The sequence below is a fragment of the Carassius gibelio genome, chromosome B11 (assembly GCF_023724105.1).
Source record: "Carassius gibelio isolate Cgi1373 ecotype wild population from Czech Republic chromosome B11, carGib1.2-hapl.c, whole genome shotgun sequence".
Lineage (NCBI taxonomy): Eukaryota > Metazoa > Chordata > Actinopteri > Cypriniformes > Cyprinidae > Carassius > Carassius gibelio.
Window position 1 is genome coordinate 15514156 of NC_068406.1, and position 20602 is coordinate 15534757.

Sequence of the window (20602 nt, forward strand, 5' to 3'; positions counted from 1 at the left end):
TTTGATGCAGCCAAGAGGGCTTACGTAGTTAGCAATAGTCTCCTTAAAAAGAAAAAGAAAGGGCATCTCTGCGGGTACCTCTATGGAGGCAATTTAATTGGACCTATTTTAGAGTTCATGTGTGTGCACCACGAAAAGGAAATATACACACTCGCGCCACAGCTAATCGCACCTTGCCTCAGGATATCAGGTAGGCACTTTAGGGGAAGCAAGGCACTGGTCCAAAGGAATGTGCCACTTGAGACAAAGCAAGAGGTGAAGTCTGGGTTTTGTGTTTCATTCAAAGGAATAGTGACCTGGGTCTATTGACTTGGGCTTTGCTGATAACTCTGGGAGTGCTAGTTAAGCAATGAGCGTCTGCCATTACACTGATATGGCACAATGGCTTTCAGGGTGATAGAATAAAAGCAAGGACAGTATTGCAAAACTTTATTCGGCTGTAAGCCACAAACTGGTTTAAAAAGTGAAAGGACATACAGCCAAGTACAGTGACCCATACTCAGAATTCGTGCTCTGCATTTAACCCATCCGAAGTGCACACACACACAGACCGTGAACACACACCCGGGGCAGTGGGCAGTCATTTAAGCTGCGGCACCTGGGGAGCAGTTGGAGGTTCAGTGCCTTGCTCAAGGGCACCTCAGTCGTGATATTGCCAGCCCGAGACTCGAACCCACAAACCTAGAGTTAGGAGTCAAACTCTCTAACCACTAGGCCACAACTTCCCCGCACTTGCTTAAACTGAGGGAAATTTCCACAAAATTTTTCCCGCACTGCTTATGCTTCTCTGATTGTGTTTCAAAACAGTATTGAAACTTAATTTTATAAAACATTTTAATGCATTTTATTTTAAGTTCTTGTCTTTTTACTTATCATGGTTTTGGGTTATATTTTTTTATAAAAATATTTTAACATATTTTTTATATTAGATGGCATTTAAAAAGTTAAGAAAAAATTATGTTTTAAATATAAATAATAAAACATATTTTCATTTAGAAGAGTATTAAATTAAACAGGCAGGTATTTTCAAAGATTTATTTTTAACAAAGGGGATTTTGCCTTGAAAAAGGAAGAAAGTAAACTGGAAGAGAGAGGTTCACATGCCGAGACTCGAACTAGTGCAAACGTGTACTACCCACAAGACAATTACAGGCTGGAAATTTTTGATTAAAATAAAATCCAAAAAGTATTACATGTATTACAACTTACATTACACATTTTAATGTTTTTTTTTTCATCAAACATGGCTCATAAATATTTTTATATATTTAATATTTTTATATTAGATGCCATTTAACAAGTTAAGAAAAAAAAATATTTTAAAAATGAAACAAATGTCTTTTAATTTAGAGAACTAAGTTACTGTAAATGAACTAGACAGGCAATGTTAGAATGAAAGAACAAACAAACAAACAAATAAAGCTTTACTCATTTCTGTGCTTGTGTGGGTCTGGATCTTGATTTTCTCCAGTGAACATTATTCAAGTATTCCCAATACAAAAGGATCAAGTCAACATCGATTTTCCAAATACATTTCATGCAATGAGATCAGGTTAAGAAGACAAAAGAATTGTGCTGCATTACCTCATTTTCATAAATTTAATTAAAAAAGCAGCAAAAATCAATTTTTGGAATGTACACAGTCTACTCCTAAAGCTAATATCAGCTCTTGTCCCAGTGTAAACATATAGCACAATTAGAAATAGAAAATCCAGAAAGAGAACAATGTTTCCATGCAAATCCTGCCAAAATGAGTGAAAGTAGTCAGCTGAACAATTTAAGACAGAAGGAAAGTTTGCTGGCACGGGCAGAGAGGCAACAGCCTGCTTTGCCATCTGCTTCTGATTTAGCCCAGCTTGCCAGCATCTTTGTACGTTATTCTGAACGGTAACGTGACACCTGACCAATCAGCTCTGGGCATCTTTCTTTCCTCTGATCCATCAATGTCAACCTCTCGGCCAGCAGTGTGACGAACTTGAATGTGAAACTGAATGCCAAGACACAGCCAGACTTCAGATGCTTCCAAATATGATCCGGGCTTCAAAAACAAACAAGCACAATCACGACTGAGGCTCTGATGTTAATATGAAGACATACACTCAAAAGTCACTGGGATGAAGAGATAACTGGGACGTTGTGTTACAAATGCAGCTCAAAACCGAGACATTCCAGGTTCTGGTGTGGTTTCACATCATATGGTGTGTCTCCATCACAATGCTTTCTTGGCATGACAGCCCGTCTAGATCGGTCCGTCAAAATAAAATAGGAACTCTCACTCACCCCACCACTGGAAATCAGCCATAAACTACAGGTTACACATTGCAAACCATGCATTCTGCTGTAAGAAAAAGACAAGTATTTCACCTCTCTTAGGAAGAACGGTCGGTTGGGGCCTCTGTTTTTTCTTGATCGTAGGCGGAGCAAGACCCTCCTCTCCCTCCTCGCAGCAGGTGAGGAAGACATGTCCGCAAGGGTAGCTAAGGTGCTGATGCACTTCACAACCTTTACCTTCCCTTTGCAAACGCAGACCCAGCGCACAGCAGTTACAGCAATCCTACATGAAACAGCAAAAATTGCATTGCAAGTCCTAACCAGTCATGCATAGCAACACGTGTTTATCACACTATAAGTTAACATTTATGTCATGCGATATCAGGCCAATCAGAAAAATCTTTTGTCACACTTTAGTGTTAACAATAAGGGTTAACGATTTCACGGTGGGGTTAAAAAATAGAAATATAAAGCCAAGATGTCTTGCTTCTTTTTGAGTTCACAGCTTGTTAAGACAAAAATGTTTAGGTTTTTGCCTGGACATGTAATATTCGACCATTCTGTAAATCATTTTGAATTGCCAAAATAATGTCTGTTTCCAAACATGCAGAATCCCACAGAGATTATACATCATTGGTATTTTTCTGTCATTATTTTGTGGTCTCTGTGGACTGTTAAAAACAGTCATTATTTTGCAGCCACTATTTAAGATCTTACCGTTTGGGAATCTTCCCCGCAGAGTGGGCTGTTTCCCTCACAGGCATGTCCAGCCCTGGCTGCGTTCATGCCGGCCTGACACCTGCTGTCTCTCAGAGCACCTGAACAGCACTGCCTCTGGACAACACTTGAACAAAGCAGACAAAAGACATTTGAACAGAATTTCATACCTGATTCTAAAACTAAGGCTGTCAAACCAAGTCTTGTCAGATGCACTTATTGTTATTTAGAGCAGAGGACCTCAGGGGCAGCAAAAAAAGTACTAAACAAAGGTATAAAGTTTTTATGAAAAATAGAATAAATATATATATATATATATTTTTTTTTAAAGAAATTAAAGCACCAAATCATCATTTTAGAATGATTTTTGAAGAATCACTTGACACTGAAGAGTGATGACTAAAATAATAATTTATATTATATTATATTATATTATATTATATTATATTATATTATATTATATTATATTATATTATATTATATTATATTATATTATATTATATTATATTATATTATATTATATTATATTATATTATATTATACTATACTCAACTAATATACCCCTGGTTTAAAAAGACCACATATTTGGAAAATTGTAACTAGTTTCAATTGATCAATCAGCAGTAGCCTTTTACATTTTATTTTTATGCAGAGAAGAAGATTTCGTTTTTCAGTTTATTTCTTCTGTTGAGCACAAAAGAAGAATGTTTTTTGAAGAATGTTGGCAACCAAACAGATGATGGTAGCCATAGTAAAGAAAAAACACTTTGGAAGTCAGAGAGGTTACCAGAATTCTTAAAAATATTTTATTCGGTGCTTAACAAAGGAAAGAACCTCATACAGGTTTGGAACAGGTGGAGGGTAAGTAAATGATGACATTATTATTTTTATTTTTTGGGGGGTGAATTATGCCTTTGATTCTTGTGGTCAGTGGTTTTTGGGTCACCAACATATACTTTACTTGTCAGAGGACATATAACTACAAATAAACTGGACTCTGTGGTGTACTGAAGAGCATAACCAAGGCATAGAAATGGTCAGACACCTTACCCACACACAGAGTTGAGGTCTTCTGTTTTGACAGGCATACGGTTACAGTTCTGGTTCTCCTCTGCCCATTTCTGCCCGGCCACACAACAGCTCTCCACCAATCCTGGAGGTGAAAGCGCCAAGAGGACAAACATCTCACACATCACTTTTTTTTAGCTTACATAAACCAGCCAAAAGAATACAGAGTTTACAGTGAATGCTTTTCTGACAAGAAAAGGGTAGACAGGCAGACAAGAAATACAGCAATGATAGAGCCCCAGAGGCGAGCCAGACGTGAAGTCCAACTTGGATTCACAGAAAACGCATAAAAGACGAAACTGTAGCCTTTGTATAAGGAAAGAAAAACAGAGAGACTGACTCAAAGCTGATGGGACACTGTCATGGTATGTGCATCATCATAGGCGTCATTCAGCCTTCAAATATTTGACTTTAAAAAGCACCAATTTCAATAAGCCAGCTACTGAAAGTGAGTTCGAGGAGCATATCCGCCTGATCTTTTCAATAAATTGTGATACAAAGAAACAAGAATTTAGTAATGACTCATTTCAACACTTGACATTTTGAATCATTCATCCCTCTGTGTGATTAAATTTCGGGTATAAAATCAGCTCGCTAGAGTGATGGATGAAAACCATATAAATGTAGTCAAAAAATACTTTTCTTGTCAGACATGCTGTGAATCGGCTAAATGAATTGCATATGATTAAATCCCATTACTTCTACGAGTGCAGAGACAATGTAGAGGGGACTTGATAACCTTAAGTACAAGTCTTGATCGTTATTTCCTATCAGACCACACGAGGGGAATAAAAAAAGCTTAGTGTGAGTCTTAAGGCCCCTTTATAGAAAACGCTAATATTCAGGGCAAACGTTTGGTGTGACTAATACTTTGAATAGAAACAATGGAATAGATATATATTTACCCTGGTAAAAACTGTGAAAATATTGCATATGTTTCTTTTGTCAAAAAAGGCTCTCAAATAGTTTGGCTTAAAGACCCAGATTTTGCACTGAACAAGATTTGACCTCATAAAGTTTATCTTCGAAAAACAAACAACTATTCTTCATAATTACATTAAATATGTATAAGTACAATAATAATATGCCAGTATTTTTAATTATTATTAATAATAACAATAATAATCATCATTATCATCAAGAAGCAATACAGAATATTTTTATATAATAATTAAAACTTTTATTATATATTATCTTCATTTTCAACCCAATTAGAACGGACATGTACTACTTTTTGGGGTCTCGCTCCTCCTGCTTTAAGGTACGTGTTTATATAGAAACTGACCTTTTACCAAGTTTGAGAAATAGTCACTGAAGGTAAAATTGTGACAACTAGCCCCTATCTCCTCTAAAACCAGACACATTCATGATTTATGAATTTACTAGGTGAAGATCTATCGCTTGAGCAGTGACATGAGGCCGAGAGCGCACTGGGATTCCTGGAACGCTTGACAGGGGTCACAATCTGCTGTTCCAGGTGACTTTTTGAACTCTGTGATAAACTTCCATCTGTACTAAATATCTTGGAAACAATAGGACCCCTAAGCTATTTATAGCTAATCAGTGGACAGACACAGAAGTAAACACAGTGGAAGGTCTGACTGGCTTCATATACAGTACAACTAAAACATACTACTTCAGTCAAATGTGCACCATGTGTCTGTAGAAGTCAAAGAAAAAACTGCAACACTTGTCATTCACAGTTCTTCACACCCCTTGTCTGTTTGTTTTTTTAAATATTTTGGCTAATTCGATTATGCTCGCAGGAGCCAACAACCACATAATACTGTCATCTCTTCTTTCCCACTTTATAATAATTTCCAAAGCCCAACGAGATAAAATTACATGCAGAAAAAAGGTGTATACTGTAGGTATACTGTATATAAGGTTTATATCATGAGCTGAACCCGATACTATGACAAATCCCTCAAGTTCCACAAGCAAAACCATAAAAAGGATGGAGAAACACCATATGTTCTTAGTTTTCTTTGCATTGCGAGTGCATTAAGCCATGTGGCATTTTCACTTTCAGCGTGAATCTTCCTCATATCTTGTGTATATACTACAATATTTATTAGGACATCGTTTAATGATTAAAAATCCTTTCATGCTTGTCTTTAAATATATTAAATACAGCAGAGGAAACTGCAATGTGTCTCCAGAGACAAAGACTGACTAGATATAAGCCCAGAGCATTGAAGAAAACAAAAACTGACCTCAAGACAAAACAAATCATGTCTCACAGCAATCAGCTAAAAAGAAAAAAAAAAGAAAAAACAAAACAAACACTGCTTTCCTGTTTAACTTTCACAGCTATAAAACTTGAGTGATGCCTTTTTCTGAGCCTTGAATTGTATTGGGGATTGTTTATTTGTACAAGGGCAAACTTGTTATGTTCCTTATTTGCAATGGACGCCTTGGCAACATAAAAGCGTGTGGGCTTAAACGGATAGTAAACACAAAAATGAAAACTTGGTCACCATTTACTCACCCACATGCTAAACAGTCTCGGGTCCCATTGACATCCATTTTATTTTTTGTCTATACAATGGAAGTCAATGAGATCTGAAACTGTTTATTTACCAGCATTTTTCGAACTATCTTCTTTTTTTGTTCAGAAGAAGAAAGAAAGTCATTAAGGTTTGGAATGACATGAGGGTGAGTAAATGATGACAGACTTTTTATTCATGGGTTGACTATCCCTTTAAATGATGATTCATAACAGTGGAATATGCAGCTCCAAATGAATGGTGAAATCTGTAAAAGCACTTTTCAGTAAAGGCTCAGAAAATGTAACACGTGTCTCTCATTAAGCCCAGACTTATTTTGCATAAAGGCATTGCGCAGTAAGTTAAACAAAGTTAATGTTTAGACTTTTACTTCATTAAAACATCCATCTCAAGGATTTTATCAAGTATGTTTTCAAAAGTCTAAGAAGCTGCTGATTCTCGGTATTGATCTTGCAGTTCTTGAAGCTTGTCTGTAACGCATCCCATAGATAACATATAGTGATAAATGTTCACTTGAAGGGGTGTGTGCTAAAATGCGAGCTGTTGCCATTGCTCTGTTAAATCATCATTAGGTCATCTGTAAAGCAGATGGTTACAATACAAAGCGCTCTTCAAAACACGTCCTCTCTGAGCTCGACAGATTTTGTTTTTTCTTTCGCAGATGGCCACAGAACATCTGCAGGATCAAAACAAGGGAGATTTGTGAAACCCTTGGATCGAATCAGTGAACAGTAGGTTGGCAGTTGGAGTTTGATCATTTCAGTATTTTCCTTAAAAAACCATTAATCAATCAACATTTTTGAAATACAGCAGTTCGGTTTGTAAATTCAGCTTGTATAATGTATTATTTATAAAATATTTATATTTGTATTTATATACATATAAATAAATAACCAGCATTTATTTTGAATACAATTAATAAATTAAAATATTTATTTTTGTATTTATACAAGTCAAACAAAATCTGGTTAACATTATTTGAAAAGCCTTTAATGTTTCGTTCACATTTGTTCAACAGCAGCTCTTCAAAAAACGTCAACCACAAACCTTATGTTTCTCATAAATTCAAAACCGCCATTCTAAAAAAAAAAAAAATTAAATCCATTAGCGATTCCCAAAGGTACTCATGGCAAATTAGCTTAGGTCGACCTACAAATTGACATCAAGGCTGAACAGCTCTTTTGGGTTCCACAAATGCCATAATCAGCCACAAACTGCAGATTCAGTCACCCTAATGATCTCATTTTTAATCTTCTCAAAAGCGTTCATGGCCCACTGGCGTTCAATGACATATCTGTGATGACGAACTTGAGGTCATAAGCTGAACTTCAGTTAACCGAACGCCTCTTTGACTAGTCATAGAGTCTCATTTTGACCTCTTAGTGGCAATTGTTGGCTCTTTCTGGGCAACCATGTTGAAGAGCTCTTGATTTTGGTTATTTACTCCCAAAGCAGACAATGAGAGATCCATTGTTCATTCCCACAGAAAAACAGATGTTAAACAACCAAAATATTTATTCTGTTTTGTTTTAAACTTTTATCAAATGGCACCAGTCGAATCTTTCCTTTCCTGTTTGAATCAGGAATTTCAATGAGAACCCCTATGTTAGTTCAAATAGACAAAATACGAAGAAACATCAACATTGTCCGTGCATCATTATGATATATTCCATAAACAAACAAAGACTGTACATCATCAGCAAGCCGGTGTTTTAAGAAAACTGACATTTTCGCTGTTGTTTGAACACTGAGGAACTAAACACTTCTAACTAGACCCAGACACTTTCGGTGGAGCTCTGTGGAATGGATTTAAATATGGTAAAATAAGTATATTTTCCAATATATTGAATAAACAAACCAACAGGGTATAGGAGATGCATATAAAATCTCCAGGACGTCCTAACATTAAACATGACGGCTATTCAAAATGATTAAAAACCTCACTGCATTCTCTGAGACTAATGACAAATGTCACTTCATAGGGGACACAATTTAAAATCCGAGCACTCTGCTTGGGTGTGACATCTCGGTGACAAATACACTTCCAAACACTGACACAGGGCAACTAACTAAAGTACATCACTTTGACATTAAACACTGTAGGGGCGTTGAACATTGGCTTTATTTCTAGCTGCATTTCAGCACAGGGCCCCAAATGTACATTTTCCCATGTACTTCTACATGTGCAGCATACGCACATCTGTTTTTTTTTTTTTTTTTTAATAAACAATATCTATGAACTCAGCACTTTGAACAAGTGCCTGAAGCTTTTCAATTTTAAGCGAGCATGCCGAGCCGCTCTCCGCTCATGAATGAAAATTGATTTCTTCTAAATTAGGAGACTTATTCTCACATTACCCCTGTTGAGTGGTCTCCATTTTTTTGTTTTTCTAAATCAACTAATGGAAAAGCACTGCACAAATAGGTTTGAGAAAAAAATAACAGTGGAATGGAAATTAGACATGGACATAATGCAAAAGCAATACCATGATATCTTCTGGACATCCCTTTCCATTCTGTCATTATAACAATTGGCGCACTTGTAATGGCAAACAGCGCTTCATACTTTATCTTAGACCTCTGAGCTGCATATGAATTTCCTTGTTATTTTTTGTTAATCTTGCCTATGAAAAGCAATATCCTGTTTGGAAATTCCCCTTTAAGCAAAAATGCATTAATTAATTGATAAAAAACTAAAAAACAAAAATGGAAAATAAAAAACACTTGTATATATTAATTAAAATATTTTGTTTTGTATTTGAAAGCATTTGAGTAGGCCTCATTATTTGAAAGTCATTATTTAGCTCTTTGCTAATGTTAACTCTTATAAAATGTGTAAACGTATGTATATAACAATAACTAGCTTTATAAAATTCAGCATCTCCTCCTTCCATCATTCCTCTGTAAATGACACAATACTCAAGACATCCTTTGATAATTATGCTAAAAGCCTTCAGATGCATAATGCATTTCCCGGGACAATGAACTCCCGGGCTTTGTTGGTTACATTCTACACAAAGTCTCTTTGTTTAACACGTCTAATCTCTTGCAGTGACCTGTATCCCCATCCGGTTCTCAGCTCTCTATCGAGTTGTTCGCGTCGGGTAATCTATCACTCTCAGGAACACGTCAACACGTTTTTGTGTACAAAGGAACATCCAGGAAAGAGGCTGAGGCGTAGCTGGCATGTGTCAGAGAACTGTGCGTTTCTGCTAATATGAAAGAGCACCAAGAGGAATTAGTCTGGAGTCCTGCATTCCAGCACTTGCATTCCAGGTCAAGTAATTTCCTATTCTGCTAAGCGATATCACTGCTAATGTCACACAAATGGTTCCTGCATACTATGCAGTAATAAACGGAATGATTTAAAGTCTGAACTGAATTTGAGATATGAAAATATTTTTAAAAAGGTGATATGGTAGATGATAAAAGTCTTAATGGTCCAAGTCAATAGGCATATTATCAATAATATTTAATATATAATATAAGAAGTATATGTATAATTTTATAATAAAATATGATCATTTTTATATATATAAAATAACAAATATAATAGATAATACTTAATATATAATTAATATATGCCCCACATTAAAAAAAAGTAATCATATACTAAAAGCAAGGACACAAATTCAGTTCTATAATAAAGGCAGATAAAGTCATCAACACCGACAGTATGACTCAGCAGATGGAATTACATTACTGTCATAATCTGATTCTTTAACCAATAATCTTTTCATTTCCTGGGAACGATTACTGTCTGCCACAGTGCTGCACCTGCCACAAATGCAACATCCAATAAAATGACTGTATCTGGACAAATCGACAACCTAAATAATATCAGAAATATGAAACCTCACCCAAAAATATGTGCTAAAATAGTTTGTAGAAACGTCCACAACTGCACTTCTAGCTAAGTAAGAGGAGCTGTAAAGACCAAAGTCAGCCAGACTCTTAGTTCTTTATAATGAAAGGCTTGTGTGAGCTACTTCTCACACGATTATACTCCATCATTATTTTGAGATGTTAAGACTATAATGTCAGCTATTTTTTGTCTAACCTCTTGTATAATAAACAAACCCTTTGTTAGGTTATTGATTGTGAAAGATAAATCCTTGCTAAGAGCAGCATTGTTCCACATTGTTGCAAGAGATCGCTATCTTAATTGCTTTTCAAAATACAATCAACTCCCTATGTGGATTTCTTATGGCATTAAAGCAGCTCATGAGTGATTTTCCGAAATAGACCTTTTACTTAGTAATATCAAACTTAAAACAGTTAATACCCATGATGGCCGGATTTTTCCAGGCAATATGCAGAACGGGCATAATAAGGTGAAATGGAAAGCATAATACACAACAAAGAAACAAAACAAAAGGAGGAAAGCCTGCTAGTCCAACTGCATTCCCAGATAAGCTAAAAAAACTTAAATAAAGCAAAGGCAGAACTGACCAACAAGTCAAACTCTGGTGTGAATGTGCGTGAAATTGGCATCCAAAAAAATTGGCGTTATTCACTCCACCCCAAAAAAATCTCATGTGGGGTTTCTATTTTAAATGCCCTGCTTCAGAGGCTTTCTTGAATACTTTTCTTTCAGAGCGAGTCATGGCAGCTTTTCTACTCTGTCTGTAAGCTCAGAATAGAGAACTGTGCACATATTTCAGGGGGAACAAAAAGAACCAAAGGCGCAGAGAGAATAAAGGAGAATTTCTCAAGGACAGTTAAACATTAAGACACACTGGCAAAAGCCCACAGACCTACAGTACTCATATTTTTTTATTGCAAGGGCTACATTGAGCAGAAACACATGATTGGTCAGTTTTCTTGTGCTGGTACATGAGTGTGCACTTGAAGCAAAAATGCAGGATGGAGACCTTCAGTAAAGAAAGAATGGGTTGTGAACGTATGGACGATATGGGTCCATGGGATTTGAGAAATCACTTCTGCTAAGAGCAGCACAGTCGCCTGGCTTCTAGAAGCAATAACTGGACTTTTTCAACCGTTCTGTGAAATGATGTATTCTCACAGTGACTTCAAATCATCCTGTCACGCTAGGCAAAAGGACAGGGTTTAATAGGGCATCTCATATTTCTCAAAAGGCTCTGAACTTTTGGTTTTTCTTCATTTCATACCATACCGATATACATAGAAAATTCATGCCAATTACCAAGACTATGCAGCCTGTAATTTTCTGGTATGATACAATCTCTGTGCTGTAATGTCATAGGCTGATTGCTGCTTGCCAGAAGGTTTTTCATTGGCCCTCTTTTTTTCTGTTAGTATTGAGGCTATACAGTTGTGTAATTGACAAAATTAACCTTTAGCAGATATACTAGCTACTCAAAAACAGCAAGAATTCATGAAATTGATCAAGTGACATTAAAGACATTTATAACGTTACAAAATATTTGTATTTTAACTTTGTTCAATAATCCTGACAAAAATGTTTCCTCATAACTATTAAGCAGCACAGCGGTTTTCAAAGATAACAATAAGAACTGTTTATAAGCACCAAATCAGCATATCAGAGTGATTTCTGAAGGATCATTTTACATTAATTGAAGACTGGAGAAATTATTACTTAAAATTCAGCTTTGTCGTCACAGTAATATCAATTACATTACAACTTAGGAAAGCTATTTTAAATAGAATTTTTGATCAAATTAATGTTGCCTTACACATGAACAACTTATTTCAAAAACATTGAAAAATCTTACCAACCCTACATTTTTTAATGGTACTGTCTGATATAAAAAAGTGATGTCCCACCTACTGATACTGCCTGACCTCTACTAGCAATACAAGTAGCAACAGATCATAAATGTGACTTTAACAACTATTGGCTTTAAATAAAATATATATACTGTATATACTGTATATATATATATATATATATATATATATATATATATATATATATATATAGGGACTGCATGTCATATGTCTATTTTTGACGTTTTAAACAGTATATTCTCCAGTATAAGACCAGTAAATTACATTGTAACGTGTGAATGCACAAAACAGATGCATACAATATAGGTTAGGTGAGTGGGGCGGGGCAGAGAGCTGTGGGAACAGAGCGAGGCCGGTGGAGTTATTGGAAATGAGTGACACCTGCTCGACCCATCGGTCTCGAGTCCCATGGATGAGATGGAAGGATATAAAACAGGAGTGACGACAGTGAATGACGAGAGTGAGTGTTTTGATTTTGTTTGTGAGCGGCAGTCTTCCGTGAGGGGCTGCCGCACTGTTTTGTGTTTATTTGATTATTAAAGTTTGATTTGATTGTCCGCCAGTTCCCGCCTCCTTCTTCCCGATAATTATGAAGTTTGTAACTTTACAATAGGATGCAAAAATTCTAAATCATAAAGTATGTGCCAATCTAACTCTTTCTTATGGCCCAGATACACATGAAGAACTCTTGAACTCAGCTCTTTCAGCTGTAACAAGCATGACAATCTGGTCCCAGTCCTGTCTAACATGAAAAACAAAAAACAAAGAAGCAAGCTCACATTCAGTTCGATCTTTCATATACAGGCCAAAAACACTGGAGAGAAAAACCTACTCCACAATAGACTCTGACACTCCTGTAATATTTATCACAAGCGAAAAATGGATCACACTACACCTGTGATTGACATCCACTGACTCGCTCAGTGATTTCTTTTGTGTGATTCTGGGCTGTGTGTGTTGGAGTCTCTGTTGGACATTTAATCTCCAAGCTCTCATCCATCAGACAACAACACTACCTATATACGGCCTTGTGTGTGTCCTTGATGTCAGATGATTGATCATTCGTGTCTGTGGACATACTGTTTACCTCAACTCATCTACATTATTCAGCAGAAGTTGATCTACAAGCACGATAAAAAATGTGAATTTCTATGTTTTTTTCCCAATGGAAGCTAGGCTGTAAACATAAGTCATTCACAAAGTGTCACAGTTATGATGTCACCACATTAGCATATGACTATCCCCATATAAACATATCATTTAAATATTAATGGCTCCTCAGTATTCAGCAGCCTGCAGTAAAATCCCAGTAAAAAAAAATACAGTAATATTGTGTGATATTATTATGGTTTAATATAAATGTTTCATCATCATCTTTTTTACTAATATGCTAATTTGGTGCGCAAGGAAAAAAAATCTTGCTGCTTAAAATTTTTATGGTAGCCATATATGGAAACCATGACTTGGAACATACTTGAGGGGAAAATAATAAAATGTTGCGAACAGACGGAAAATATTGACCAAAGCATAAAACATATGATAAACAAAATGCATTCACAAAAATAAAATGTATCTTGCTTATTTTACTTTGAGTGTCTTCTTATATTCAGAAACCTGTGGCTGCAAAACACAAAACTACTATTATCTATAAAATATGAAGACATGTCATATTCTGAAGCTGGATCTGCATGTATTATGGATAGAAAGAACTCAGTAGAGATATCTTATTCATGGACGAGTGTAAGAGCCAATCATCAGCAATTTACATTGGGCAGAATACAGGCTTTGAGGCTGACGGGCAAGATTCAAATTAATGTGCTTTTCAACACCATAAAATCCACTATGCATGAGGATCGCTGCCATTTATCTTAGCACAAACTCATATTTTCAAGGATGCAGAAAGCATACATTAGCCACAATGATCTGTTTGTTCGTTTCCATATGTTTTGGACTCTGGCTAAAACACAGGGGCCATTCATCTCAGAAATCACCAAATCTATTGGCGTCTCACACATACTCTGTTTCTCCACAAAATCTTTCTGGCATCAGCTCTTGGGAAAACCAGCCAACATTATTAAAAGGAAGTATCCATCTTTCTAGTTTAAACATGGCTGATTTGTTGAGAGGGAATATTAGGAATTTTAAAGCTCAAGTAATACATTACCAGTGGTGATGAGTACCATTGTGTTGCCATTTGAGCATTTGATGCATCACACAACTTTACTAGTTTGTCTATGTGCATTATTTTTGTAGTATATCAGCAATATATATATTTTTAGATATTAACAGAGTTAGAGGTGACACTCAGAAGAAGGGGTTTTGAAACTGGAAATGTGACTTTTATCCTGCACCACCCAAATTTTGCCATTCTCAGAGGACTATAAATTTGTAAATGAAAGATGAATGTATATTAACAGTAAAAAAATAAAATAAAAGATTGTGTTTAATTTAGTTATTATTCTTGCTTAAATCTAATTGAAATTGAAGTTAAACCTTGGTTAAAGTAATGGAAACAAGTAGAACACTCTACCATAGTGATATTTTAAATGCAGTAAAAGCATGATGTTTTGGTGGTACAGGATGAAAGCCACTAAAGTGATGTTTCCTTATGAGAGTGTGTAACAAATCGGAGTACAAACTTAAATGTAGAGTTGACTTCCTTCAGTAAGTGTCAGCCTTGAGGGGAAAAATGAATCTCTAGAGCCCTGTCTTTATCGTTATCTACGTATGGCTCTGAGTCTCTTTAATACTTAAATGTGAACAGAGCCTAGATACATTTGAATGAGGAGAAGACAGGATCACAAATCACTGCATTACTGCTGGCAGTAAACATTCAGATGTGAAAGAGGATATCAACAAAGTGCTGAAGTTCTCACTATAACAAGACAAAACATGCACATACGTACACACATACTAGCACTAGCATCTTTTCATCCCAACAAAATAGGAGACCAGTGTTTGGTCTTGTAGTTTGATTTTGATTCATTTTCTTGATTTCCTCCACAAATTTAATTTTTGATCATTCTGACTGCTGATAGTCTGTTTAAAATGGTCCATTCTTGCGATTAGCATATTATGCTTATATAATAGCTGAAGATGCTCCAACTTTCAAAAAAAATTGGTTCACATATTCCAGCTGGAATTACATCAAATACACTCTTTTAATAACTGACATGGTTCAAGGAGAAACTGATCAATAAAACTTCATGGCAGACAGTCCATGAGCACTTACAGTAAGTGCATATTTAACTTCCCTGTCCTGTGGTTTAACTTTAAAAACGTCTATATCGTCATGCTTTGGATTTTCCCATGGCTTAATGGTGCTTAAGCAAATTTATGTATTTTTTTTAGTCACAAAAAAAAAAACAGCAACAACATAAAAACACGGCTCATAATACAAAGTTTCCCATTGGACGATGCTTATCTCAACTGCATAGATTCATGATCAGTCGGTGAGATGCATCATGTAACACAAACAGTCTAGGTTGCTACTAGGCTCTGAACCTCTGACTTTAAATTCAGTGCACATGTTGATAATGCCGGTATGCACAAAACGATAAACCGCTTTCCTGCCAAACATATTATCAGTACAGTGTGCCTCCACTTTCCCTGATTATCATACTCATGCAATGCAGAAAGGCAAACTGTTGAGAGCTCCAAGTGTGTCTATCCAGTGAGAGCTGCTTATTTTGAGCAATGGCCAACTGGCATCCTGCAAGATAACTAATTCCTCTCCTTATCTATCTAATTGTGCAATGTTGCCTTTTGGTTAAAGTAGCCTTGTCACAGTGATCTGGACTGACCCTTCCAGTCTAAGATTTAACTCTTTACTATTATCAAGGAATCCATTTGACTGAGAGGTTAAGCTTCACAAGCATTCATTTAGAGCTTCTTGTCTTGGTCACAACAAAAATAGCAGCTCACTAATCTTAAAGAGACAAGCTGTGACCGTGCCTAAACAATGAAAGCTAGACAAGACAAATCGGTCTGATCTTGGCATCCAAACAGTAACTAAACAATAAGAAACGATAACGGATTGAGTTATTTGATGCTATTCAAAAGGTTAAATCTATCAATGTTATATGCAAACAACAGTTCAAGAAAAACAAGAAACAGGAGAATAAAAGAAACTTCTAGAATAAAACTGAAAACCCTACACTGGTGAATGTCATTAAAACATGTCCAGGTCATATTTCACTCAAAAATCAAATCAAATAAATGATTGTGCCCAAAGAAAATAAAGCCTATTATCAAGAATGTTTGCACTGTGACATAACTTTCATGACAATTAAAAATACTCACAGTCCAAATTCCCATTACTCTATTGCTTCCAGATGAGTTTATAGTCCATATGAGTTTTGTTTTACAGTTGAGTTTATTTCAATAGCGATTCTCTTCAGGTTCTCATTATTATAATACAATGATTTATTTTTACTGTCTTGCTGCCTTACCATCTGAACCTATAAAAAATCTAAAGCCAGTGATTTTGTCAAGCAATATTTAGAAGGCACTGGGAACATATTGAGTTACCTTGGTCCCTCATTCAAAGGCCCAATTAAATATTTCTGTTCCAGTACAAGTCAAGATGAATTATGCAGACAAACCTATAAACACCTTTTGGTTCAAAGTCACAAGCCATTTTCCAGTCAATGGGGTGTTTACAGCTAGCAATGTTTTCTATTAATTGAAGCTTTGAGCGTATAAACGTGTGAGGTGGTGAGTGAATGAATATGATGACTGAGCCAGGAGGATGTTCCCAGCGGGTGCGGTGTTTGACTTCACGATCCAGACGGCCCCCCTGAGTTGAAAATTTATGCTCCAGCTCACAATTCTAGGGACTAGCAAGAGTCCTTAACATATACATGTTCAAATCAAACATGACAGCAAACAGTTTTTCTAAGCGCTGGGTGATACAGGAAATACTTTAATTGGTACCCTGCCATGTGATCTGTGAAAACAAGCCACCGTAGACATCTCGAGAGGGGCCTGTTTGTTTTGTCTTGTTGTACCGCAGGGTGCAAGGCCCGGCAATGTATTACAGTCATCTTTACACAGCTGTGATTATCTATGGCACATTGCCAAGCACTCAAAGAGTTTATGGTACCAGGTGAATGTCAACTATAAATCACATTAGAATTAATTATGCACTAAAACTCTTCAGCATAATAGTTCAGGAGTAGAAACACTGAATAAATGACATGCATCGCTTGTTAACTCACCCTCCTCCAACCTAGAATGAGTTCTGAGGGTGTTGTCTGCTTCTTCCTCCTCCTCTCTGAAGTTAAACAGACTGTGGGTCTGTTTGTTTGAAGGTGGGCTGGTTGGACTGAACTCAACTTGAGAGAACAACTGCCACTGATGTTTGCCCTCAAACTCTGTGTTTTGTTCTCCTAGGGTCTGCACATGTTCTGTTTCAGGTTTTTGGCGCTCAAGGGGTTTCATGTGTTCAACAAGATGTTGTTTGTGGTCTACAGAAGGTTCCCTGTGGTCCACTGAGAGCCTTTTGTGTTCCTCTTCAAGTTCTGCTTCTGGTTTTCCATGTTCTGTCAAAGTTTTGGTAGGGATGGTCACACTTTGCTTAAAAGGACTTGGACTGCTTAGGATTTGTTCATTCTGAATGCCATCAATGCTAGTAGTTTCATTCAAAACAGCTGCTTTTTCCTCACTAGACCCTCTTGATATGGTTTCTTCTTGTTTGGAGCCATCTGTTTCGGCAGTATTGGGGTTAATGTGAAGTGAATGAATTTGACTCTCCGATACACCATCTAAAAAGGTCTGCGATGAAGTTGTGGTTTCCTGAAGCAGAGATGTAGTTTGCTCAACAGCCATCGGAGAGTCAGTAACCATTTCACTATATGTGGTGTGTTCCTGTGAGGTATATGTATCCCCATCAGTAGTTTCCGAAGGAAATTCAAGCTGTTCATCATCTGTTAGGGGCTCTTGATTGGATTCGTCTTTATAAAGACTAAAGCTCTGGATCTCTGGGGTATCTTTATGAGTGACGAATCCCACTCTGTTTGTAGTTTCCACAGGAAGGATGAATCTTTCCTGGTCTGTTTTATATTTCAGAGGGCTGAATAGCTCGTTTTTTGGTTTGTCGTTATGAATGCCGACTCTCATCCTGTCAGTAATGTCCTTATGGAAAGGAAACTGCGGCTTGTCTGTTGTGGACTTACGAATACCAAACATCTCTCTCAGCTCTTGCTTGGCTCCCCTGTGCACACCCTGGCGGGGGGTAAAATTATCTGAACGAGATACAGAGATGATGGATGACTCTGTGGGAGCAGCAAAATCATGCAGAGATGGAGCTAAGGAATCAGTGGGTGAATAATCATAGTCTTCTTCATTCTCCTCCTCCTCATCTACGTTTCTCATACGTAGCTTAAAAGTACGATTACTATCGCTGTGTAAGGAAAAGTGTTTGTTAAAGGAACCCCTGGAGCCTTGAGGGTTAAAAATGTGTTTTATCGGGTCTCTGTACCGTCTCTCTGGTGTGCTGTCCTCAGCAGTTGTAGTTAGCATGGGTTTTGAAACGCGATTTGGGTCGCAGTTTGGAACTGGATAACACATTAGGTCTCCGCCTTCATTTGGGCAGTGGCATACTTGGCAATGGTCAATTTGGAATGAGTGTCCGGCTTCGAACTTCTGCCCCTCGTGAAGGCATCCAACTCGCTCGCACTGTATGCACCCATCCGATGGTTCCGTCAATGCTATACAATTGGCTGGAAGCTCAGGGCATGGTATAAAATGGCAGCTGATCCGTCCACCTCCTTGAGGACAGGAGCATTCAGTACTTCCAAAGTCCACAAAGTACGACTCACCTTCTGGAACCTTGCCGGTTCTGAAGCCAGCACTGATGCAGTCGTAATACTGGTAACCCTCACACATGCAGCCCGTCTGCGTGCAGGTAGCACAACATGCTCCGGTGTCCAAAACCTCTTCAATGCAATTGCGCAATTCAGGGCAATTCACGCCAGTACAATCCCTTTGACAAAGGCAGCCGCTTACACTTAGCAAAAACACCAAGTTCAAGAGGCCACGGGCCATTTTGGCTTGGTACCTGCTGATAAATGTCTCTAGTACAGTCCAACCTCTCCAGATCCCAAACAGTCAGCTCTTCTCTTGTGAACTGCAAGCAGTCAGTGAAACCTTGAAAGAGAGATGCAAGTTAGAGAGCACTCTGAAAATTTCCTGTGGAGTTCTTCCAGCCAGCCCAAAGTCAGTATGTAAAAGCCAACATCTGGCTTCACAGTTGAGCTCACCCTTCTAAGACCATCCCACATTTTAAAATCACAGGGTTGTCCAAGCCTGATCTCATGAGCAAGTTTCCCCTTAATCATTAAGCACCAGCATTCAAGCTCATTACCATTATGCGACCGCCACACGAAAAGTGAATTCAGGGGCATTAAATTTGTAATGTTTCATTTGATGGGTCTTAAAAGCCTTAGCACACCATACAATTTCTCTATTATTTTTGATTGGTTTTTCTGATTTGTTTGACATTTATGGGACAACTGTGATTTGCCTCAGTTAGTGAAGGTCTGTAATGAAGGAAGTCATACTGAACTCTCATTTGCAAATAGCAAAGCCAACTGAAAGGACTCAAATTGAGGCATTCAGTGCAGACACAAAGCCATTTTTGTATTTGATGAGGTGTTTTGTGGGTTAAACATAGAGGGGATTTAAAATAATTTGGCAAAGCTGTGTTTTTATGTAGTAGCGATGACTACAGCAGACTACAGCAGTACAAGACTTGTTCCTAGCATTGTAAGCCATTTGTATTGAATTGCTTTCCATTCAGCAGCTGAGAAACATGTTCTGTTTACTTTGGAAAACCATTGGAGTCCCGAGGCCCTGAACATTTAGATTTCATGGCAGATGAAAGGAACTGCTTTAATTGTTTCCAAAAAACACCATTAACCTTAATATCTTAAAGTCTGGGCAAAGTATGTGTCTCTACCACACACGCCAACATGCCATTTGCAAGGTCTAGTCTACCTTTGATTTATAAAAATAGGTCTGGCCAATTCTATAACCTGTATGAAGAGTTAAAGGGAGACTTGTTTTAAAACCTGTTTGATGTTATTTGTTTTGTGGGATGCACAAAGTGAATATAAAGGATGTTAATGATGACTAGATGTCATTCTAAAAATATGATAATTCACCATAAAGCTACAGTAAAAGTGATCTGCGTGATATAATCTCCCCTAGCTCTTCATCTCTTTCATTGAAGAAGAAATGTCTGATTCATAAATGAGTAATATGAGTCTTGATCGTTTTCCGAATGATTTGTTAATTAAGCA

General features: G+C 37.0%; 1 protein-coding gene across 2 annotated transcripts in view; it reads right to left on the reverse strand.

Annotated features, from left to right (window-relative positions):
- fbln2 (fibulin 2) overlaps window positions 1-20602 on the reverse strand; it is a 48314-nt gene that overhangs the window by 26740 nt on the left and 972 nt on the right. For both annotated transcript variants that reach the window (XM_052569157.1, XM_052569158.1), the window contains exons 2-5: window positions 17519-19448; window positions 4039-4141; window positions 2989-3115; window positions 2365-2554 (exon numbers count right to left, since the gene is read on the reverse strand). In XM_052569157.1, the coding sequence (XP_052425117.1) occupies window positions 2365-2554; window positions 2989-3115; window positions 4039-4141; window positions 17519-19346 (2248 nt within the window). In that variant the 5' untranslated portion in view covers window positions 19347-19448. The remainder of the gene's footprint in view (window positions 1-2364; window positions 2555-2988; window positions 3116-4038; window positions 4142-17518; window positions 19449-20602) is intronic.